The sequence below is a fragment of the Liolophura sinensis genome, chromosome 1 (assembly GCF_032854445.1).
Source record: "Liolophura sinensis isolate JHLJ2023 chromosome 1, CUHK_Ljap_v2, whole genome shotgun sequence".
NCBI lineage: Eukaryota > Metazoa > Mollusca > Polyplacophora > Chitonida > Chitonidae > Liolophura > Liolophura sinensis.
This window is the reverse complement of record NC_088295.1, coordinates 56959596-56984153: the sequence shown is the minus strand read 5'-3', so window position 1 is coordinate 56984153 and position 24558 is coordinate 56959596. Positions and strand designations below refer to the sequence as shown.

The 24558-nt window shown below is 37.0% G+C and overlaps 1 protein-coding gene across 10 annotated transcripts in view; it reads left to right on the top strand.

The window, feature by feature from the left end:
- Positions 1–24348, top strand: part of LOC135472229 (phosphatidylinositol-binding clathrin assembly protein LAP-like) — a 74460-nt gene extending 50112 nt beyond the window's left edge. For 2 of the 10 annotated variants that reach the window (XM_064751637.1, XM_064751629.1), the window contains 10 exons: positions 2973–3032; positions 5271–5589; positions 6729–6800; positions 7633–7668; positions 9475–9585; positions 18117–18270; positions 19152–19275; positions 19913–19975; positions 20234–20382; positions 20732–24348. In XM_064751637.1, coding sequence (XP_064607707.1) covers positions 2973–3032; positions 5271–5589; positions 6729–6800; positions 7633–7668; positions 9475–9585; positions 18117–18270; positions 19152–19275; positions 19913–19975; positions 20234–20365 — 1071 coding nt within the window. In that variant the 3' untranslated portion in view covers positions 20366–20382; positions 20732–24348. Of the gene's footprint in view, positions 1–2972; positions 3033–5270; positions 5590–6728; positions 6801–7632; positions 7669–9474; positions 9586–11709; positions 11827–12935; positions 12984–16032; positions 17033–18116; positions 18271–19151; positions 19276–19912; positions 19976–20233; positions 20383–20731 lie in introns of those variants that run through there. The other 8 variants (XM_064751663.1, XM_064751646.1, XM_064751655.1 and 5 more) reach the window with 7 other exon arrangements.
- Positions 24349–24558: the final 210 nt, after the last annotated feature.

Sequence of the window (24558 nt, the reverse complement as noted above, 5' to 3'; positions counted from 1 at the left end):
AGACTATGTGTAAACAAGTTCTATTTGGAGGTCATTTTACATTATTACATACATTTGTTAAAATTCATTTCAATAGTGCATCTTTAAAGATATAACATCTTTAAAGATGCTGAGGAAAAATGGTTTGTATGTAAATTTACAACACAACTATTATCTTACAATAGAGGGAATTTAGAGTTCGAACTGTTTTATCGCTAGTGATAGAAAAAAGTCCTACTGTACCGTGTGACCTATCAGAAATGTTAGGAAAGTATTTTTTTTAATACCATATATTATAACATATGCGTCTAAAAAAAACAGTTTCGCAAAGTTATGGAGAAAGTTGAGGAGCGGAGAGTTTGTGCACTGAAGAAGTTCCTGAAAGAAAGCCTGGGTGTCCTTTATGCTCTTGGAACTGCAAGAGGGGTGATAGGTAGATTAATGACAATAAATTCAAAGTGGCCTAAGATTTTTGACAAGTCATATAGTAGGACTTTATTACCTTAGCAACAAAAGAGTTAGATCTCAAAATACTACTACTGTTATTCTAGTAGGTATAGCAGTACTTAAACAAAATTTGCAAGGAAACTGTACTGAGTGTCCTAGTGTGATGTAAAAGTTTTCCTGGGGCAGATTGGTTTATGAGGACCTCTTTTCTTTAGCTGAAACTGGTATAAATTCCTCAAGCCATTATTGACACAAATCAAAATTTGAAATGTGGTGTAAATGGGCCTATTTCAAGTAAAACTTTCAACTGGTAGTTATAAATTGAACTAGAAATGGAAGTTCTAAAGTTTGACTTAATGTTTCTCCAGACCCACTTTGTGGGATTGTCCCATATGTCACTGCTAAGTGAGCTCAGAGTTTTGTGAACTTGATATGTGACATTACATGTAAGCATGTATGTGCTACATCTGTGCAGCTTCATATGCCATGGTGACATGTAAATATTAAGTATACACAGGAGTGAGTAAGTTACCAGCAGTGTTGAAAGAGCACATTTGTTCAAAACACATTCCACCTTATTTTACAAGGGTAAGTCACGAATAATGTCAGAAAACTTTTCACCTACGTTTCATTATGCTGTACAAGCTATACAGGTAATAAAAAAGAGCGGTTAATTGGACATAGCACATTAGGATGATTCATTAGTACTTGTTAGATTTCAGCAAGGTGTTGTGAACAGCCTGCTCCCACTGTTAAAAATTCTGATTGTGTAACCTTCATTGTAAATCATATAGCTTAATGGCCAGGGCTGTAAGATGTTGTGACCGCGTCAGTGGGCCAGTGGTTAGAGCAACTGTCTCGAAGTCGAGAGACCCTGGGATCAGACAAGGGATAGGTCATATCACAGGCTTTAAAAATGGTACTTGTTGCTGCCTCGCTTGGTGCTCAGCTCTGAGAGGTTTATAGAGCAAGGATTTGTTTTTTTATTTGATTGTTTTTTACGCCATAGAATATTTCACCTACACAATGGATTACCACCAATGGCACTTACCTATTTGCATGCGGCTCATCTCCTGCTTGCAGAAATTTGTCACAACCTGTTGAGCTTGTTTCCTTACTCTGTTTGAATCATTCATAATGTAAGTCTGTGTTAGGAATCAGTGAAAGCAACAGACTGATACTCCTGCTTACCACCATGTTTGACATTAACGTGCAGAGTTTGATCATGCTTTGTTGTCACATGAGGTGATGAAAGTAAAGTGGACTAAACCCCAGGCAAGATACAAGCCCATTGTGAAACTAGTACATTTTACAGGTAGCCAAGGGAAGTACTGTCATTTTCCGAAACCATAGCAGCTTTGCCTGGTCCTTGTGTTATTTTCACCTTTTAATTTTTTTTTTTTTCTTCAAAGTTTTTTGGGTAAAATTGTAACGTTCCTGGTGCCATGGCTTAGCCTCATCCCAGTTACCTCCCTTAGCTGCATACATGTCATCTAAGTGTACTGAGTAGTTACTTTGTCACCCATTGGTGATACATGATGAATGGACTGAAATATCAAGGTTTACAGGAGTAACAGGTATTTACAGTGCAACACTGTAAGAAATGGTTTGATGACATTGAAGAAAAAAATTGTTTGCTTTCTGCGTCTGTGTTGCCGGTATATGTTTATCTGTTGCTATTTGCCTTTCTTCTTACTGGCCCAGGATGCCAATGCTTTGGTATGTATTCTACATGTATGTGTTTATAGTAGCAGGATTAAGTAGTTGCTAGGGTGGAGTCTGTGTTATTTCTGTTATTACACACACCAGGTTTTCAGAGGGTTTTTCCTACTTAGGCACAGGAGTAGAAAAACAGAGAATTTTTAGATATTGATGTTTTTTCTTGTATTTCACAGTTTCACTGAAATATTTGTAACTCATGTTTAAGTTTTGTTGCCCAATTGTTTTTTTTTTTTGCATTTTCTCCCCATTTAAATTTGGTGCTGGCATTTGGCTTTCTTTATTTCTGTATTTTTTTTTTTTCAATTCTGAATTCCATTTGTATTATAAATTGATTCCTTTTAGTTGGTTGTTGGATTTTTTTTTCTTGATAAATTTCAAGTTGCATGGAATTATATAGTGTTCCACAGCAGAATTTGTTTTTAGGATGCTTGAAAAATAAATTTATTGTCCCGTTGGTGTCTGTATTAAGGAAAGCCTTATCTGTATAGCTAAAACTCTTAAGTTAATATTATGCAATATTGCAAAATGGGAAAAAAATTGTACAGCATAGTAAAAAAAAAAAAAGAAATTTAAAAATTTAAATGTACTTGAAGCCCTTCTCCCATACTTTACAGCATCAGTACCCATGTAAATATAACATCTGCCCGAATTATCCCATAAAGAGGCACTCCTTTCTTCCCCGTGTGTCCCCAAAAGTACAACCCTTTGCTATGCAAATGATTTATAAATAGCTAACATGTAACTGGTGAAAAATGACTTTTATTTGGAAAAGGGTAGCCCTGTTGACATTATGTGTGTGTGACCATGTTTTTCGTGTACAACAGAATCTAGTACAGACAGCAGAAGAAGCTACTGATCTCATCGGGACTGATCCCTTTCAAGAGGTGGGCACATTTTAATCCGTTTAAAGTTGATCAGGGCTGGTTTGCGCATGCTCTCTCACGGGAGAAGTACAGTTAAGCTGGTGTCACCCCACCAGTAGCATTTGAAAGAAGTATACAAATTCTTGTTTGGGGAGGGGGAAGGGAGTGGATGCAGGAGAAGGAGAAACCTTTTAATACATGGGAGGGGATGGGGATGGGGGCTTTCAGACCCCTGGGTGGCAGCCCCTGTAATATATGTTTATATAAAACCGTGAGTCAAGATTTTTCTGAAAGGTTCAGAATAGTGGCAATTTTTTACCTTTTTTTATTTTTTGTCATTTTAGTCTTGTCAGTGTGTGAGATATAAGGCTTATACACATACATTTCAGTAAAATTAATCGACTGCAAGTACATTTTTCTGTTTTGGACTAATGACAATAATTTTACAGTATCCATTACAAGCAGATGTTGTGATTAACACATGGAAATGATTTTAGACCAGGAGGGAAGTTTTGTTTTCAAAATTAATGATATTTTGTCTCCCATGATTCAGAATATATAATGCTGGTATGTGTACATGGAATCTGAAAAATATTGCAAGGAATCCAACTAGAAGAAGTAAAATAGGTGAATGAACCATTGAACGATGGGAAATTGGTAGCAGAACCCTAATTGTTAGCCAAATGTAACATTTCTGTGAACTGCTCATTCGATGGTAGCTTATCATATATATATTATTTATGTGATATTTGGTATATTGGGTTTCAATATAGACCTATTTTTTGGCAGAACAATCTTTACAAACAGCTTCAATACAAACAGCATAAAAATTTTTTTTCCAGAAATTAAGCCATTTTTTTCTTGTGAAACATGTGATTATGTTAGAACATTATAGAAATTGGGCGTAGCACGCATAATTCAAGCTCCATCTTGTTCGTCTATGGTTATGTCCCTGGTGAAGGGTAAAAATCTGCCTATATGTTGCATAATGCCATTCACCAGTAAACATAACCGCTGTCAATACCCCCGATCAAAATAAAGGCAAATAAAAACATGACTGCAGGACTGGCTGCTGAGAGATGTAAGATTTCCTCTTCAATAATACTGGGTCTACACCAGATGACTGATAATATTGGTTCTACACCAGATGACTGATAATATTGGGTCTACACCAGATGACTGATAATATTGGTTCTACACCAGATGACTGATAATCGTGGGTCTACACCAGATGACTGATAATATTGGTTCTACACCAGATGACTGATAATATTGGTTCTACACCAGATGACTGATAATATTGGTTCTACACCAGATGACTGATAATATTGGGTCTACACCAGATGACTCAGATAATCATGGTTCTACACTAGATGACTGATAATCTTGGCTCTACATAAGATTTACTGTAACAATTTTGATTCTACACAAGTTTATCTCTCTAATTTTAGTTCTGCAGAAGATCAAGACTGCTATAAGGCAACACATGGTAAATCATGCAAACTTTCAACACAAGACAGTGCATTGATAGAAGAGATAGATGACAGATATGTATAAATAAATAAATAAAATATGACACTGTTGGAGGACATTACCGGTCTGTGAGGCAATGGCTGAGTTACATTTTTGACTTCTGTCTGTGTTTGCTAGGCTGAGCTTGCTGTTTTCTCCTCTTGCATTGTTCACTATGGCTGATGTGACGAGCTTTGTGCAAATCTAATATAAATGTCCATTGTCTGCCCTACACTGCAACAGTTACAGAATTAAGAACACATTTGAATATGGAATACATGAATGGAATGGTCTGATGTTGCATGAGGTCTCGTTTTTTTCCTAATGTACAAATAACAGCTGGCAAGCAAACCTGTATGAATTTTTTTATAGGTACTAATAAGCAAGTTAAAAGTAAAAAAAAAAAAAAAATTTAAAAACATTGTCAGACAAAACATATTGCTTTATATAGGCAATGTGTTATGATTAGGGCTCCTGAAACAAAATCATAATTAAGTGAGTTTCAACACCTTATTATATTCCCAAGAGGTATGCTGTATTTGTTAATGTCTGTTTGACTGATACCGTAGGGTGGGAGAAAGAATTTGAGGTGGGTGTAGGTTTTGGATCATATATTCCATGTATCCAGGTATTCCCAGGTTAGTGTGTTAGAGAGAATTCCTGTGTTGAGTATTCTTAACTGGTGGTGTTTGTTCGTTAATGATTTGCTTTCATTAATTGCGGGTACCTTTCTGTCACCTTCTCCAGGAGCAGAGAGTCAAAGAAATGAAGTCATCACCAACCTCTCCTCAGAACCAAGCCAATGCCCCACCATCGTCGATGGGCACGAACCCATTCACAGGGCCCCCTCAGTCACAGCCCAGCCTCGATCTCCTGGGCAGCCCTGTTGGCAATGCGGCGCCCCTCAGCTCAACAACCCCCAACTCCAACATGCCCAGCGATGACCTCCTTAGCCTCAACACTAACCCATTCCAGCAGACTGTACAAAATGCCATGAATTCCACACAAAATAGCTATGGGGGCTCGCCGTTTGGAGTCACAAATGGAATGTCATCAAATAATACAGGTAAAACTTTTGGAGCTAACCTCACTCTCGTTCTGATCCTTTTATAGTTCGACCTTGGTTCATTTCTGTTGCTTCTACCTTCATTCAGGTGCTGAATATTTGTAGGCCTTTTTCTCCAGAGCGGCGAAATCTGGCTGAGACATTTTCAAGCCTGTGTTCGTATTCTTTGGGTGGATATAGTTCACCTCAGTATAAAATATTGTGAAGGAGTGGAATTATTGGGCATGTGGCCAGCTTCAGCATGTTTTTCGACTGATGTTATTTTTACAGTTTAATTATTCAAAAAATTATTTTGGAAATTGATGAAAAGTTACCATCTGAAAGAGCCGCCATGAAAAAGTCCCAAAAGCTCTTTAAGTCCCAAGATTTGGTGCAAATATGTAATGCATATTGTAATATTCCTTGACTTGCATCTGTTGTTTTTTTTCATACAATAAAATCTCTGAGAGTAATATCAGCTCCTGGTTAAGAAAAGACTGGAGAATTAGTATTTGTCCTGGTACATGTCATGATATATAATATACAGCCCTGAAGGTATGAACCAATCAATATTTAATGACTGCTCCCTAGTCCCAGTTATTTAATGACTCCTCCGTGGTCCCAGTTTTCTCTGACAGCTTTTTCAAGCAGTTTCAGGGCGTGGCGTAAAACGAAAATTTGTACGCACATGTATGGTAAAGAAAGTATCATACATGATTATTAATGAACACGTACATGTAAGTAGTAGTATTGAAACCTGAGCAAGTTAGTTAATACAAGAAATTTTCATTTTATAATGTGCTTCTGAAATGAGCAATACCTACAGACTGAGTGTGAAATACAAGTTGTATATTTTGTAGAAAGAAAAGAAAATAATTTTGGGTCTTCAGGAAAAACAGGATTTTTTTTTTTAACTCAACAAAGATCTTGGAGTATGTTTTGCATACAGTGGATAAATTCTGAAGTGGATATGAATTACTGAAGATTTCTTCAAGTGTCATAATATTGCTGCACAACTTACACGGCAGTGCTTGCTATCAAGACTTTTAAGGTATCAGAGAGAACTGGGTTAGTTCTTCACCCCCCCCATCCCTTTCCTCTTCTCCCCTGTTTCCTGTTCCTGGCTCAACCCTGTCATCTATGTATTCCTTTACCCACAGCTTCCTCCAATTCCCCCTTTGCCTCAGAAGAGACTTTCGCGTCAGCTTTTAATTCCCAACCATCAGCCCAAGGTAAGTTTGCTTGTAGTAGTGAGTGCGGTACCCTTGTCTTTCCTAATGGATAAGACCTATTCAGTTTGGAGAGAACAGGGATCCAGAGATGTGGGGGTGTGACGTCTTTGATAGGCTCACCACCACTAGTATTGTACCTTCCATACTCACCTCTTTCTGATTTGCTCCAGCATTAGAAATAATGAGTGTAGAAAAGTGATTTTCCTGCCCCCAGATGTCTCCAGGTGTTATAAGATGACCATATGTCATCATTGTCTGGATCCAGTTATTTAAATGTCACAGTGCTGAGGTCACACAACTCGTAATCAACTATTTGTGTCCTGATAAAAGGTGAAAAAATTTTGGATGGTTGTGAAAATACTCCAACAATAAAAACACATGTGTGAAGAATGCTTTTATGGAGGAGTCTGGGTGCTGTCAGACTAGTGAAGATAAATGATATGAATGAAACTTGATTGGAGAGCTTGTAACAGTAGAGTGAGGTGTAACAACGTAAGAAATTTATTTGGCTTAAAGGTAGTTAGTTTGTGCTTGCTTCCTTTAAATTTTCCGTTGGGCTTGTATCTCCCATTTATGTCTTTCCATATTTTTTTGTGCATATTGTGGATATTTGTTTGCATAATTCTTTGGCCTATTGCTTATCTGAAAGCATTTAGATATCACCTTCGTTTGGTTTGTTTTGTATTCTTACCTGGGATAATTCTTATTTGCATTGTAGTAATAGTATTCATGTTTGTTACATAAAGGTTATGGTAAGTGACATGGGGAATAATCCATATTATCAAAATTAAAGTGATGAATGACAGAGTGATCTCCCTTACTTTCTGATCAGGACTGTATTATTCCAACAATAAGCCACCCGTGACAGGTAAGATTTTCTTTAGGGAGCTGCATTCTGGGTACTTAAACTGTAAAAGGGCTTCTTGTTTCTGTCTTTCACTAAAATGACATATTGGGATGGAATTCTATTATTTGTTTTAAATTGTTTAGTTGGTTGTTATGGTTAATCAAGTCTTAATATTAATCCAAACTCAGGACAGCTGAAAAACAAAACTATGGCAAACAAATGGTGTTAATATTCGTTTGGACAAATTGGGTCAGTATCTTCTAACAAAATGATGCGTCTTAATATTGTTGAAATTTTAATGAGACTTTTTCATTACTAACAAGTTTGGGCTATTTTTTGTTTAATGACATTGAAAAAAAATAAGTATTATCAGTAGATTTTTCTTTCCTAACAAGTGTGATGGCGTTTGACAAATGAAATGTGATAACACTCAAGGAGGCCAATCTTGAGGAGTCTTTCCTGCATCAAAAGACACTAGCTTAAGCTGTGTAGTATGGTGCACTCCTGCCATTTGCACTGAGAAATTGTGGGAAAACTTGTAACATAATTTGGGAAAATTCATAACATATTGTCGGAAAACTCGTAACATAGTGTGGGAAAACTTCTAACATATTGTGGGAAAACTCGTAACATTGTGGGAAACTTGTAACATATTGTGCGAAACTAGTAACATATTGTGGGAAAACTTCTAACATATTACAAGAGAAGTTGCAAGATATTACACATTCATTGTGAGAGAACAGTTGTCACTGAATCACATCAGCTAGGGCCTGAGTTGTTATTGGGCAGGACATTGTACCCCATTTACTTTCTGATGAATGACCCAGACACTAAAATAGATGTGTACCACATGGATGTTATATCCAACTGTTTATTCTTGATAGGCCTCTCTTGTAGCATTGTGTGTATGTGTGTATGATAATTTACCTCTCTGACTGTAGTCATGTCTTGCCAGTGTCTTTTCTCAGAATCCTTTACAACTCCTGTGTTTGGTGTGTACTGTAGGTTTGAAGCTTTTGTCACCTCTTGCTCAGCAGCGTATATGCACGATCTGACTTTGGTGAATCTCTCTGTCTCTGCTGATTTCTTGTATGAGAAGACAGTTCAGTTAACAATTGTTTGTGATGCGCAGACATGTTTTCTTTCCAATCTGGTGTTAAATCTTCTTGTTTCTGTAGTTTATCTCTTGGTGCTTAGTCATCCAACAGAGGAATTAATTAACAAAATTAACACTACAGTATGTCCTGTTGAAATTTTAATTTTTTTCATTTATAACATGGAAAACTGAACTGGCTTTTTGAAGACATTTTGTTGCATAGAAGAGATCAATCAGGGGGCGATTGCATGAATTCATTTCTGACTTAATTTGAAAGAAGACTTTAGAGCTGATGTTTGGCCCTAGAAATTACACTTTTAACCCCTAGAAATTACACTTTTAACCATAGAAATTACACTTTTGAACACCTTATCAATGTTTGTCTGAAGATAATTTTGTCAAAATTTCAACTTCCAGAGGTTATAAATTGTAATAAGATTTAATGGCTTCTTGGAATTGATCCCTGTTTCTTCATTCTAGGATTTCATTATTAACTTTATAATCCAAGTGGACTGTGGTCCCCTGTGAGCAGTATTAGAGTTTGTACAGATTGCCTCTGAGTGGTAATGGATAACAGCCATCATTATTAAAACCACCGTGTGATTTTTATGAACCAATCAACCAGTCGACCAATCAATCAGATCCTCTGATCTGTTATCCATAGAGTGTTCAATCTGGGCATTCTAATACTGGCGTTTGCATGACTAACACTGAACTACTTTTGCATGTAGTGGGTGGTGTCCCTGCTGGGCTCACACAGATGCCCCCATCAGTACCTCTGCAGTCAGCAGCACTCTCTATGACTGTCCCTCTTTCTCCAGCTGGCCCTAGTCCAAGCACAGGTGTGTCTTTTCAACACTATGTCGCACTAACATTCTTTCCACCTTGAAGACACTGTCTCAAAAAATGAAATTTCTAGTAACTTTGTTCATAAATAATGTTATATTGGTTATAAGCAGCATAAGGCTATGTGATACTCAAGTAATATTATGGAAAGATTGATTCATGAAGTTTCATGAAGTAGTGGACTCTGTAGTGTCTTCGTCCGAAGTTTTCCTAGACATTGAGGTCATGGGTTCAAATCCAAGTCTAGCTTGTGCGGAAAAAAGAAAAGAAAATTACCAAATTTTAGAAGACCAGAAGGGTGGAAAGAAACTTCAAATGGCTACTTCATTGCTTACTTGTTGGAGCTACAAGGCCAGCAAATTAATAAATACTGGTGTCAAGCTTTGTGGGTATACCTTGCAGATTGTGTAGATTTTGAAGGATTTTTGAATGAAAATACATGCATATCCTGTTTTTAAGAATGAAATTCTCATTTATAAAATGTAGCAAATTCAAGTGTAAGCCTGAAGTGAACTCCTCTCTGAACATTATAGTCATGCATGAAATGCACTTCTAAATGCACAGCCCCTTTTGTTTCAATGCCCTTGTTTTCACAGGTGTCACAAAATTAATTTGCAGTCATTTTATCTAATCGTTAACATGCAAGAGTGTTCAACCTTTTTTTTTTCTTGCATCTGCCATGGTTTAATATGCACATATATTTCATTCAGCACTGCTAGTTGTGTGCAGCCATTGTTGCTGTGTTGTAATTACCATATTTGTACTGAATATGGCAACACGCCAGAAAGATGCCAGACAAGGAATCCTGTTGTTTTATGTTGTCTAATCTACGCACATAGCACAATTGTCTTTTAGTTCCCTTTTTGTATTTTTAGGAATATTTGTATACCTGTGTTACAAAGGAAGTGAATGTCCAGTTTTTTTTTCACTGTAATATACATTATGTATGTATATGCGAGTGTTACATGTGAATGATTTTATTAAATCTGTTAGTTGTTGGCAAAAAGGCTTTACCCCCGCCTAAGCACTTGCCCCCAACCCCCCTACCCATAAATCATGTTTTCTCTGTTGATGATGTGTGAGTTAATTTAGTGTATTTATGTTTTAGTAGTGTAGAATATGGACGTGTTTTGGGTACAAGATCACGTAAATATTCAAACAACTCCGATTTAGTTCAACAATCTTGCTTGTGTCGGCATTATGTTTGTTGTGGGCAAGCAGCTTTTGCTCCTATCCCCAAATTTGTGTTTTATATATCAGTGATATGAGTTTATTTCACATTATGTGAATGTTTTAGTGGTGTAGAATATAGATGGGTTTCAGGCACATGACATCACAAATAAAATTTAAAATTTTTAAATAACTCTGATTTATTTGGCGCCATCTTGCTTCTGCATTGGTGAAGATAGTTGAGTACCATATACACTCATGTGTACAAGTATATTCAGGGATATATTGTACTGTTCATAGATGTATGCCTTAGAGAGAATGTTGAGAATTTTATAGTGACTTTTTGGTGTAATTTATGTAAACCGTGGTATTTACCTATGATGTTTGATTTGTACAACATTTATTGTTTTTCCTCTTGTGACTGTCACCCCAATCCATTACCCCCAAGCTACATATGGTATCTTTTATATAATTAAGTGGTGGAAAATGGGACCTTTTTTTTCTTTTAGGCTCTTCAAACACGTATAGCTCAAACAAAATTTCTTGACTCCTAAAGATTTCAAATCTGAGCCATGCAGTTGAATTAAACGGTAAATTAAATGACTCAGGGTAGAGATGAGCTCTGCACAAAAAACAGTGTTATGCAAGGATTATATGATGTAGAACAAATGGCATCCGGGCCAAACACCTACGTGCTGAAATATTCATGTCTGATAGCAGGTACTACCAGATGTAGTACATCCATAGTTCATGTGCATGAATGTGTGGAGGCTAAGCTGGGAACATGGCAGACCAATCTTGGAGCTATTCTGATGTGTACTTGGTTGCTTACTGTTGTAATTTAAATTAAATTAATTTATTCTACCTTTATGAAGCTCGTACTGTTCACACGTGCTATTATTCATGTTGCTTTTATTGCCAATACTGCTGCTTTCTCTTTCTCTAACAAGCCGCTATTCCTGACATGGAGGCCCCACTGGATCCCCTAGACCCCTTGGCCCCGGGGATGGGGGCTGGGGCCCTGTACTCCACCAGCCCCTCTGCTGTCTACTCTACTAGTCCGTCAGGTCGGAACACTGTTGTGGTGCACTAAAGTGTTTCCATCTGTTTTTTTCTGCCAGTCACAAACCTTTTTGTTGTTGTTAGGGAAGTTATTCTATTTGATGTTTTCTTATTGTTTCTCTCTTCACTCCATTGTGAGCAAATTCTTTATAAGCATTTGTATTAGTGTTTGCTGTTTGCTTTTCTCTGAAGCTCATTGATATCGGTACTTTGTCTTTCTTACATGTAGGTCTGCATCCTTATATCCCTGTAGACTTCCTGGCTCAATTGACCAGTATTAGATTCTGTCTATTTTTTCTTCTTTTGCCGTCCTTTATTGTACCTCTGTTTCTTGTTAGTGTTTCATATCTTTCTGTTTGTACACATACTTGCTGTGTATATTTTCTGTGCGGGTTAACTTATTCAGTGAAAAGTCTGTTGTTATGTTCATTGATCAAGCCGTGTGGTTATTGAAAAGTCTGTTGTTCTGTTCGTTGATGAAACCATTTGGTTATTTAATAGTCTGTTGTTCTGTTCATTGATCAAGCCGCGTGGTTATTTAATAGTCTGTTGCTCTGTTCATTGATCAAGCCGTGTGGTTATTTGAATTTCCACTTCCTTGCTGTATACATGGTTGCCATTCATTGTTCAATCAATTATGTATTGGGTTAGCCTTAATCTGTGATATGGATATGTTTGTAAAGTTAGTTTGATCAGCGTTGTCGTAACCTCAGAATCATGAAATTGCTGTTGAATTTTTGCATGTATAGAAATCAAAATTGTAAATTTATGCTTATTTCAACACGGCTCCTTTTCAGGATTTGTCAAATTTAACAAATTTTAAATTAAAATATAAGTTTTGTTTTCTCTGTTCTGTAACCTGCCATTTATAATTTACATGTACGGACCTTTCAATTTCACGCATGCGTATATTATGATACACATTATTAAATACGTACTGTTATCTAAATTCCATTTTACCTTCCTGAGTCGATCTGAACCCTCCAGGTCAAGGACATGTATCAGCTTTCTGGATTTTCGTGTTATTGTTTTAATGTAGACAAGATGGTTAAGCTTTTGAAGGGGTAAATCTGGGGTTTTCATACCTTTCTGTGTCCATGTGTCTATTTAACAGCTGACTATTTTTCTGCCTATCGTGAGGCCTCTCTGTCCCCCAAGCCAGGTGTGTTAGGTGTCCAAGCTGTAGTCCACTCTCATAGCATAGTGTGTCTGACCTAAAATTTCACTCCCTCCCCCCCCTCCCAAAAAGTACATTTTTCGACATGCAAGTATAGGTCATGAAATATTACTTTTGGTGCTGAAACTTACATTTTTCCAGTTGCATCTTATCCTACCTTCGAAAAAAAAAAAAAAATCAAAATATCTTTCTAAAATATATAGAACTGTTAGGGTAAGATGAAATGAATAAGTTGTTCATGGGTGTAATTTTAGGTCAGTATTTACCTCTGGCAGTATAGTTTGCTGTGTAGTTTTTATGTAGTCTGAGATAGAAGTTACAGCTGTAGAGGACATGTCACAGCATGTACTCGGAATAGACACGTTCTGTATATGTCCATCAACAGGGAAGTTTCGAGTTTGAATTCTCTTATGACTAAAGATAGAAAAAGTCCAACTGTATCATGTCAAAAATGTTAGGCAACTTTTTTTGATCACATTCATTCACCGGCCCTGAAAACTTAGTAGGTAGAGTGTCCACTTTTGGGGGCGGTAGGCCCAGGCTCATCTTGGGGCCAGGTCACACCTAAGACTTAATACTTCACTTGGCGTTTAACATTAAGGGATAGTGCAACAGTGTGATGGCTTTGGCAGGGCAGCTTACTTGTCTTCGGTTAGTCGTCTCAGGAACAGGGAGGTACATTACATGCACCCTGAAAGGAATCCTTCGCTGTCATATGATGGAAAACTTGTTAACTATTATGTTAAACCCCAAGCACTCACGCACTTGATCACATTCACTATAATATGGGCATGTGGGTGTCATATAAAGAAATTTTGAGTGAAGAAATTCGAGAGAAGATTGAGAATCTGAATGTTTGTGAACTTGAAGTTCCTAAGGGAATGAGGTGTCATGTGTACATCTGGAAAAGGGTGAGAGGTAATCAGTAAATTAATGTCAACATAGGTTGCCTAACATTTTTCACCATTCACATGGCACAGTAGGACTGTTTTTACCTTTAATGACAAAAGAATTCACTCCTCAGTGAATAACCCTAAATCCTCGAATTTCGATGCAGTCCGAAAGCATAATTCATAAGATTTTGAAAAGTGTAAAGAGTGAAAAGTGTCTATGTAGGAACCCACATACATTAATAAACTTGTGAAATAACCTGTCCAGATCAGAAAACATTTCTATACTGTACCTGCAGTCAAAGTTGTTGAGGATTAAGGGTAAGCTTAGTGTTTAGGGGTAGAATATGAATGGTGTGGTAGCAACTTGTAGCGCTGTTATCAACAAGTGTGTAGCATGGTATAAATGTGAATAGAACTGGATCAGAATGTTCATTGTTCACGCTGTATACATTAACCAAATGTTTTGGCAAATCACATTTTGTGTTTCTTTTCAATCACTTTATGTGCTAAACATGTGACTTCAAGGCATAGAAAACACAAACATGAAGTGTATATGAAAGACCATTAAACACAGTCTTGGAAAATAGTTTCTTTTTTTTTTTTTGGAATTTTTCCAATTAAGAATTAAGGTTATTAAACATCCGAATTTTTGGCTTGAAACATTTCGTTTCGATGTCCATTCGGTGAATGCATTCATGGCTCTATATGCATTGAGTCTGTTTATGTTACGTGAGAAAAACCTTGTGTGATTCTCACTGATCCCAGTATGGTCAGAAAAGGCCACTTTAGAATCCCATGTTTCAAAGGCATTTTACTGGGTTGGAAAAATTTTTTAAAAATAAATCCAATTATTTTTGTGAACAGTGTTTAATGATCTTTCATCTGACATACACTTCATGGTAGTGTTTTCCTTTTGCCTGTGATTAGTACTGCCTAGGTATAATTCCACGAACTTGCATGGTCGATAGATCACTGTTTGTCAGACAATGTGTATTCCGGGTTTTTGTAACAGGATTTTAATATGATCTTTATATCTATTAAATTGTCAAGCTTTTCAATATACCCCCACTGGTGTCATGGTAAAATATTTATCCAAAATGTGAAAATCATGCTGAATCAGTTCATTCAGTGTTCACTTTCTAATAGTAGATGTAGAATGCAAAGTTAATAAATCATTAAAATATTAGGAGATTGCATGATAGTTAGAGTTGCACTTTTCTAGATTTTTTTTTCTATATTTGCAAATGTCGGTACTGCATAGTGTTTAAGAATGGTGTGTAAAGCACATTAATTGTTTCTTTTTAAAGATATTCCACTTCTGACAACAAAAAAACAGGAATTTAATTCATTTAAACACCGATTAATCTGGCACTGCTAGTTTTTGTTTGAAACAATACAGTTTTCCGGTTCTTGTATATGTTGAGGTCATATTGTCATTGTATTCATGCATGTATGAGAAGAGTAGGATGTCTTCATTGCACATCACAGACCTTTCTGACAGCAGCAATGTCTTTGTACGTCATATACATAAAGCTGCTCCAGATTCTTGGAAAACAGAATTTTTACCAATATCATACACAGAAGTTTAAAATGTGGGTGTGACGCTTCATGTGTGTGACTTGTGTGTGATAAATTCAACATGTAAAACTGCAAAAATTTGACATTTCAGTATTTGTTGAGCAAATTCTTCAAAGGATACATGAAATGCTTTGGATTTATTTCTTAATGTGCTATTTATTATGTGTAAAAACATACAACAGTACAGATAAGTTTTCCAACTTTCCCTTTCTGGGATAAAAATGGCTTCAAAGTATTTTTTTTTTTCAGGCCCCAGTGGTCGGACCAGAATTTAATTAGCTTGCATAGGTGATGTTAATTATGATCCCTGTTTCGTAATCTTTGTTTTATAGTTTCTTTTCATGTGTCCTATGAAGCAGTGAAAATTACGCTTACCTGGCCAATTGAGCGTTACAAATCTTTTGATGCATGTGTACTTACCTGTATGATAGAAGAAGATATTGATTTGCTGTTCATAGAGGTCTGATGTTATGTGTGCTGGTGTTAAACATTGTGATTCATATACCCTGTGAAGGATCATTGTTGTGCTGACGTTAGTTGTCTCTGGCCATTATCTCTTACAGCTCGCCCTCCCAGGAGCATCACCCCTACTTTCCTAGAGACAGGTACATTTCAGGGTTGTGACACACACTAAATATATTCATTCTAGTGTGAGCTCCCATTTCATGGGCAAGTCAAAATCCTCTGAGTACATTTGTTAAGCTTCAAAAGAGATGCACAGATAATCTATTGATTGCCTGCCAAAGACTTGTGCATATAATTTTTTACGTCATGAAGGCCATTATACTGTTTCAGTACAATTTTGGATATTTTACAATGGCTTTACTGTGAAGAAATCATCCGATTTTGTGAGTATTGATACAAAAGCATGAAGGCAGGATTAAAAAACAAAAACAAACAAAAACATCTGATATTTTAGAAAAAAGGGTAAAAATGGAATTTTCATGTGTACTTTTCCTTCTTCCTTATGCGTCTTATCAGCGTCGAGCTTTGGACGATGCAGCCCAGCACCCAGTACAGCCTCCGACCCTGGTGCGGGAATTCTATCATATGCTTGTTCTACCTTCTCTAGTAGTACTATTAGAGTGTTTGTATCTCTCTTAAATTGTCCAGTCCAGTTGTTCTTTGGCATTGTTTTTGTGACTCTTGTATTTACAGGTAGCCAGTGTTTCTTCAACTTCACGTCGTGTATTGTTTAGAAAGTGGTGTATTGTTTTGGATATTTTTGTGTTACCAGATCTTGACCCGTCCCTGTCACCCTCACCCTCCCCTCCAACTCGAAAAGAGGAAATGAAAAAACTTTGAAAATTATGCCTAGTGGTAAATCAAGACTTCAAACCTGTTGATTCACACTCTGTTATGTAATCCACATTCAAGGAGGTGAATAAGGTGTTCAGTTCTATGTGCACAAGTAGGTGATATTATGGGGATTTCCCTATGTATTACTGGAATATGGCCTATAGGTTGTCCAACTTGTGCATACAGAGTATTCTCCCCTGAATAGGTGACAAACTGAATGAATTGACATGACTGCCCAGACACAAATTGTGTCTTACCAAGAAAGCATGATCAGAAGCAGTGGAACAAGTCTTGTAGCCTTGTATTACTTGATCAATAAGATCATGTTTATATATATATATATATATATGCACTTTTTGTGTGCATGCATTACTCAGTTGAATTCTCGTTTTCAGCTCCTTGATGACATACATTGTAGCATATGCTGTAATTCTTCACCCTTATGGCACATTTTGTCTCTGTATAGACTGTACAGTAACAAGGGAGCTCGAAAACCTTGCAAAAGTCAAACAACTTAACCATGTCAAATACAAATAACAAATTGTTTACAGTTCATAACTATCTTCATAAGCTGTCACAGTAAACATAGAAATGGACGAGGATCTACTTAGAAGGCATTTCATTGTATCATTATAGCATATTGATATATAGCATGTAGCAGACTACACATATGTTGTGCACATAGTACGGACATAAAGCACTATATTGTATAGATGTGCTCTTTTTTTTTTTTTTTTTTCCATCATGATTACACCATTCAGCTGTATCATTTGGCAGCCCTTTGTTTCTCTAAGTGCATGTGTGGTCATTTTTTACCCCCTGTGCAGTGGTTTAGTCGTCACAGATACCCCATTCGACCATTTCTCTTTTTATGTTAGTAGTTATTAAATGTCTGTTTCATAAATTTTCAGACCATACCAGAACAAATGCTGGTATAGTTTTTGCCAATTGTTGTTCTCTCAATTGTATTCCAGTGTACATTATTGTGTAATTTTGCCAGAGTATTAAATGGGGATGGACGAATTATGTGAAATTTTAAATGACAAACCTTTCTGTGATTTTTAACTGGCATCTGTATGAAATATTGTGCATGTTGTTTTTTGTTTGTTTTTTTAATTTTTTTTTCATATAGAATATGCTCCCTGTGTGCTGAATGTATTCATGCCTACATGTAGTATGTCATCTATAGCTGCATGAGCTTTTTGTCTTCAAGGTAAAAGACAACAGGTTTTTCAGTGTGTGACTCAAAAAACAAGGAATCGAACCATTTCAGAAAAAGAAATGAGGTAGACATGTGTTAAGGGTTGTGCTTGTGTGAGTGTTACATACTTGTTGTTACTTCCTCCAGGTTTTGATGCGTTTGGTGAAGTGATGGCACCAACAATAAATGCACAAAAAGCTAAAAACGACAAACAGGCCAAACTAATCCAGGGAGATCTAGAGAGCAGTCTTGCTCAGCTGGCTGGAAACCTCAACATAAAACATCAGGATCAGATTAAAAAGTGAGTAAAAAGCTTTAAATTTGTTCTGTCTGAAACAATCTGGGTAATCTAATACAGATCTTGTAGAGAGTACAGGCATAGCTTATGTCATACCCACGGCTTGGTGTATTGTGTATAAGAATCAGTGTTAAAGTATGTATTTTATTTACCTGAAGATTTGTATACATACAAAGCACAATGGCACAAGAGAGATGTTAAAGCGCTAATGCGCTGTGTGCATATTAGTTATTTATTAAGCTGAAGTTTTGCATTCATGTGTCTTCTACAGTTGAGTTCTTTAGAAGCCTTGCTGCAAAATCAACTTTTACCAAACTGGCAAAGTAGCAAAACAAGACTTAAGAAGGAAATGTAATTTGTTCATACTGTATTTAATTTGCCTTTGAAGAGTTTCTCAAACTTTTTATTCATACCAGACTCTCACAGGTGTAGACAGTTGAAAAGCTGGCCTTCAGTGACCGCTGTGCCCTTGCTGGTTTAATCTAGCTCTTATTGATTCAGCTGGGGTTTTAAGCCAGTGTGTGCGCCAGGTACCTTAGGAAGGGTGCTCGGTTAGTTTGGGCACTGCGGTTTCCTTCTGTCTGCCGTTATATACATGCAAGTCAAAGATTCTTGATCATGGCATTACTTTGTTGAGGGAATGATGTCTCTGTCTGTTTTCATTAATATTTACTGACTCTGTTGTTTAAAAGAATAGACAACAACTAACATATTAACCAGAGCTGTGCATGAAGAGGAGTAGAAACAAACCAAACCGACCACATGCGTTTTTTCTGGCATGCTTGTCAAAATTCTTACAAGGCTATTGGATGCGCCATGTTAGAGTGATGGAGCTGTCAGAACAGTGGTAACATTAAATAAAATGTGAACCCTTGTTATTCTAGGCCAGAACACCAGTGGCAGCCAAAAGGAGAGATGAAGCTAACAGGGGGGAATAACTGGCAGGCACCACCTATAGGAAATCAGACCACATGGCAAACTCAACAACAGCAATTTTCTCAGCAGCCAGTAAGTGCTGTCATTAGAATGGGCTGTTTAGAAACTGTTGTCAGGTAGCAGATCCTGGCAGAGTAGTTAAGGAGCTTGGGTTTCAATCACAAAGCCATTCATCGTACTAGTTCAGTCTCATTCTTGGCCATGGAATATTTGGGATTCTCCTGCTTCTGATGTTCTGAAGGCCTTGGTGGCAATAAGCAATCATGTTTGCTTTTCTCATGTGGTCTTACATGAAATGTGATGTAAATCACAGGTGGGAGAGTGCAAGTTTCTTGCCCAAGGCTGGTTGTTTATTCTGGCCATCCCGATTTTAAAAACGCCCACTTTAAAAAGTGACAACCATTGTCAGTGAAAAATTTAAAGTTTGGCATCAAGCAGCAATTAGATAAATAAATGAAAATAAACGGGTACCTGCAGACTGAGAATATGCACAAAATGAAAACAAAGATCCCGGGTTCTTGTAATAAACCACAGGCCACTGAGAATTTCTGTTTGCTGTTATCTGCAGAAATGAGAAATTTTGCACAGGACTATGCCAGCTTGAAGCTGCCTGCCATGCTTTACACTGTAAAGTCAAAAATAATGTAAACTGTCAAACAATTAAATGAATGTAAATGTATGAAACTGACTTTCTCAAATTTATTTTCAGGCTATGGGACCAAGGATGGGCTACCAAGCCACAGCTCCAGTGGGTATGGGACAGCCATATATGGTGAGTGGTGGATTGACACAGTAAGGTGGATAGACATAACAGTGTTCGAGTCACACCTTCACACTGCACTGTTTCATTGCTTATTCAAATTGTCAGACGCATTTGTATTCAAAAATAATTGCGTACAGATGTAAAGAGAGGGTACTCTACATTTTTTTTTTATGTTTGTACTGTGTATACTCTGTTGACCTAACGCCTGTAACAAAGTATAAATGATAATTATGATTACAAAGTATCACAACCATCATTGTCTTTCAGGGCCAGCAGAGACCCATGGGCATGGCCCACGGCATGGGAATGTATGGGCAGCCGATAGCCCAACAACCCATGGGCTTTCAACAGCCTCGTCAACAAGCCCCACAGTCAAACGATCCCTTTGGGGCTTTGTGAGATTCAACCAAGGGGAAGTAAGTGTAGAATCACTTTATATATATGTAAATATGTGTACTCTTTGCTAAAATCTTAATTATAAAATAAATTCTCTCAACCACTTGGCTGTGACAGTGAAGATTGTAGATCAGATCAAAGGTGCTTCTTTTCCAGACATGCCCTTGTTTTGTTTTACACTTTTTCTGATAAATATCTGGAAGTTGGTAGTTGAAACTTAAGAATATTGCATTACAGGCACGCTCATTGTCTTTGCTGCTAAACTGTATTTTGGTAATAATTGTGTATTTCAATGCCTTGTGGAGGTAACATGTATTAAAAATGTTAAACCTTGCCCATAAACCTCACCTGTGTTTGTTTTCTGACCAGATATCCTCTAGCCATAATGAGAAGGGGAGAGAACTATGTACAAAGGAAAAGGCCCTTTCGACAATTTCACTGTATATATCACGGCATGGCACTCAGTCAGTTGTGGGCGGAGTTCTTTGCCCTTTGACTTAGTAATTACTCTTCACTTCGAGATGTATAGATTATCCTGGGTGAATATACTTGATGACAGTGAGTTACAATTCAAAGAGCCATAAATTGAACATATTTAAAATCAAGGCTCTAAATATTAGAGAATTTATGTGAATATTTCATGTTATTTTTATTTTTTGTGCAAGTTAATTCTTGTCTGAATTTTGTTCTTTGTACAATCTGCATGTATTATATTATATTACTGTATTCCTGAACATTTTTTTGTTTTTATGTATACATCAAACTTGTTTTATGTAAAGAGACCATAGCTTGGACAAATATAACTGGGAATACCTTGGTACCGGTATATTAAATTTGGGTTCTTCACCTTAATCCCTATCAGGGGTACACTATCAGAATGTTCTGTTCTAAATAGATTTTTTCCCCAGACCTCCTTTTCCTAAATGAGGAGTCGCTCTACAGCTTCCGTATTTTATAGGGTATAAGATGGAATAAAAATAGAATAACACTTAAGTCCGATTTTTGCAAACTTTCTCCTATTTCCTACCAATATTTGCATGTGATCTGTGTAAAATTAATTTGGAGACATTGGTCACTTTATGAAGTCTAGGTGGAATTGACTTTGACTTTCAAAAAGACATTCCAGTTTGAGACTTAGGCACTTCATTCATTTCAATACTCAGATAGCTCCATGTTCTGTGTTCACTTTTCCCCCATGTGTACGTAGCTCATCATGTCAGGCCTGATGTATGGATTGGATGAATATTAAACCTGGATAAATTGTCTTAATGCCTTCTTGACCCTTTGTACATGAATGTTCCAGTTTCAGACTCTTGTCTTTGAACTACCTAGTTGGGGAGATAATATAAACTGCACAGTGTTAATTTTAGACTAGCATCTTGGATAAATTGACACATCATGTTCAATATTCATTACATGTAAATTCCGGTTTATGTGGCTGTGGATTGGTCAGGTATATTCCTGAATGAGTAGATTTATCCGAGTGAGTGTTGGTGATTTACCATTCTAGATTGTTGCTCACATAGAAGTACATATCATGGAGGAGTGTCTGTTAATCCACCAACGTGGTGGTGGTGGTGAGCTAAGGGTGGCCATAGGATTTGCACTAGATCGAAAATGTGTAGGATTCTGGTGGAGTTTTATTCCACCTGTTCGTTTAGATGTATCCACTGGAATGCTCAGGCATACTGCACATTTGAAGGATAACATCAGATGAATTAATTCATAGCCAAGAGGTGTTTGTCACTGTTATGACATGTCTTTGTCCCACTTCTGACACCAGTCTGTTAGTGTGAACCTGGTAGGTGACGATCAGTAGAATTGTGACAGCCAAGAGGTGTTTGTCACTGTTATGACATGTCCGTGTCCCACTTCTGACACCAGTCCGTTAGTGTGAACCTGGTAGGTGACGATCAGTAGAATTGTGACAGCCAAGAGGCGTTGTCACTGTTATGACATGTCCTTGTCCCACTTCTGACACCAGTCCGTTAGTGTGAACCTCATGAGGATCAGTAGAATTGTGATATTACCTTGAACAATTGTCATCTGGTTTTTCAGATATTTGTGAACAGTGGTTACAAATTAACGTTAGATTTAAAGGTCTAAGACGTTTATACCTATGATGATAAGTAGAAAAAGCTCACAGTTTAAGAGCAGTTCTAGGGTATTGGATTTCTCGTACACAGCTATAACCTCTGTTTGATCAAGAATTGATCCAAGTATTACAGTGGATGTAGAAGTCTTCAGTGTATTTAATCTGGGCGCTATCGAGTCACATGCCCAACCATGTATGTACATATGTACCAAGAGAAAAATTAGCTAAATGTCCTGTAAAGTTTACACCTGCTAATGTACTACGTTTTCACCGTTGTTGTTGTTGTTGTTAAAAATTACACAGCCATTACAAGTAGTTTGCATCGCAGCAGTTTTTGACCTGTACTTTGGTGTGTTAGGACAGAGGGCTCCTCATGTAAGTACTAGCATCTCTTGTGTCATTATTATCGTAAATAACATCTTTATTGAAAGTAAAATGGGCACCCTCCTTTCCTGGCATGCAAGTCTGTTATAAGACGATACATATCAGCAGAACGTACCATCAGATGATGTTGCTTTGCCTTATGCTTGTTTCTGTTTTATCATAAGCTTCAAAGCACCTTAAACTTCAGTTCCACTTAGCATTGATGTGAAATTACAAGTTTAGTAGTTCTGCTAGTTATTTAAATTTTTTTTTTTTTTTTTTAGGTATCATAGTCTTAGTGTGTTCTTCAATCAGATGTGATAAAAAGTGATATTAAGTAACGTTAACTGGTTTGAAGAAAGATTTTCATCAATATTGCTGGTCCAAACAAAAAAACCTCCCGAAATTAACCAAATAATTGCCTATATTTATTGTCTTAACATAGTTACACACCTTGTTCACCTATTCCTCTTTGTGTTCTTTCACAAATCTTTGAAATTCAGTTTGCTGGTAACTTTTTTCTGTAAATGAGTTGTTTTGTCCAAATGAAATTCAGTTTGCTTGTAACTTTTTTCTGTAAACGACGTTGCATTAGCATGCCATAAAATGACATGATCTCCATGAAGTCCTGTAAACTGGATATACAGGGTTTTGTGAAGCTCTGTATTCTCTCTATTTTCTGTCTTAAAACTAAAAAAAAAGGACTTTAGTGGCTTAACAATCAAATAATTCATAAAAAAGATTATAAGCTGAACTGGGTTTTCATATAGGCCACACATATGCAATATTTGAGAAGTCATTACAAAAGGCCAAATTGTAACATTACCAGTAGCTGAATTGTTGAGAAATTAAACAGCTGACACAGTTTAAGTGCGCAGCTAATGCCTCTAGATCCGTATGACTTCCAGGTCTTTTTAATTTATGCCAGTGTGGAATAAATGTGGTTTAATTCGATGTACACACTGGAGGTGGATGTAAGTGCTTTTCCATTTTTTTCTTCTTTTGACTCTTTGGGGAGAATACAATTGTTACATAGTTTAACAGATCGAAGTTCATACTTACGTGTACCTTACTCTGTGTAACTTACCACATTTCAAAATGTAACTAAGTTACCCATTAACTATGTCTTGCTGTTTCTTTAGGTTAGTCACATTATCAGCTGAAGCTCCTAGTCTTCTTGTTCATTCTCTTTACAGGACTATTCCCCCCTTCATCCTCATCTCACTGTTATTATTATGAAAAGGGGAGGTAATTATGTCTGCAAAAGCAATAATTTGGCTTTAAAAGAGTAGGCGTCTATGTGTATGTGAGACTGGTTGTTAGTGTTACATCTACTGTTCTACGCATTAGCCATGTCTTTTGTTTACATAGAAGTACGGAGATCAGCTGTGAGACCCCGTCATATAGCTGTCTTGAGGTAATACAGCAGGAGTCCACAGAACTCTCACCTAGGGTAGCATCAGAATGCCCTTTTATAGCCATCGTTATTTCACACTATGATACAGAAATAAACCATGGGTGTACATCATATGTGAAAATCAGGCGTCGTCTCTCTTCAATTTTCTCTTGTGTGCGTTTGTTCATTGCCTATTTGCGCCATCAAAAACGAATGTTTGTGGAGCAGGCCATGATCTACTGGCAAGTTGTTCTTGCCTTTCAACCACTGGGGCACACACAAGGTGCAGGTTCAGACCTCATCTTGGACGGAATTTGTAGGTTCCGTCACTCTTTCTGCTTG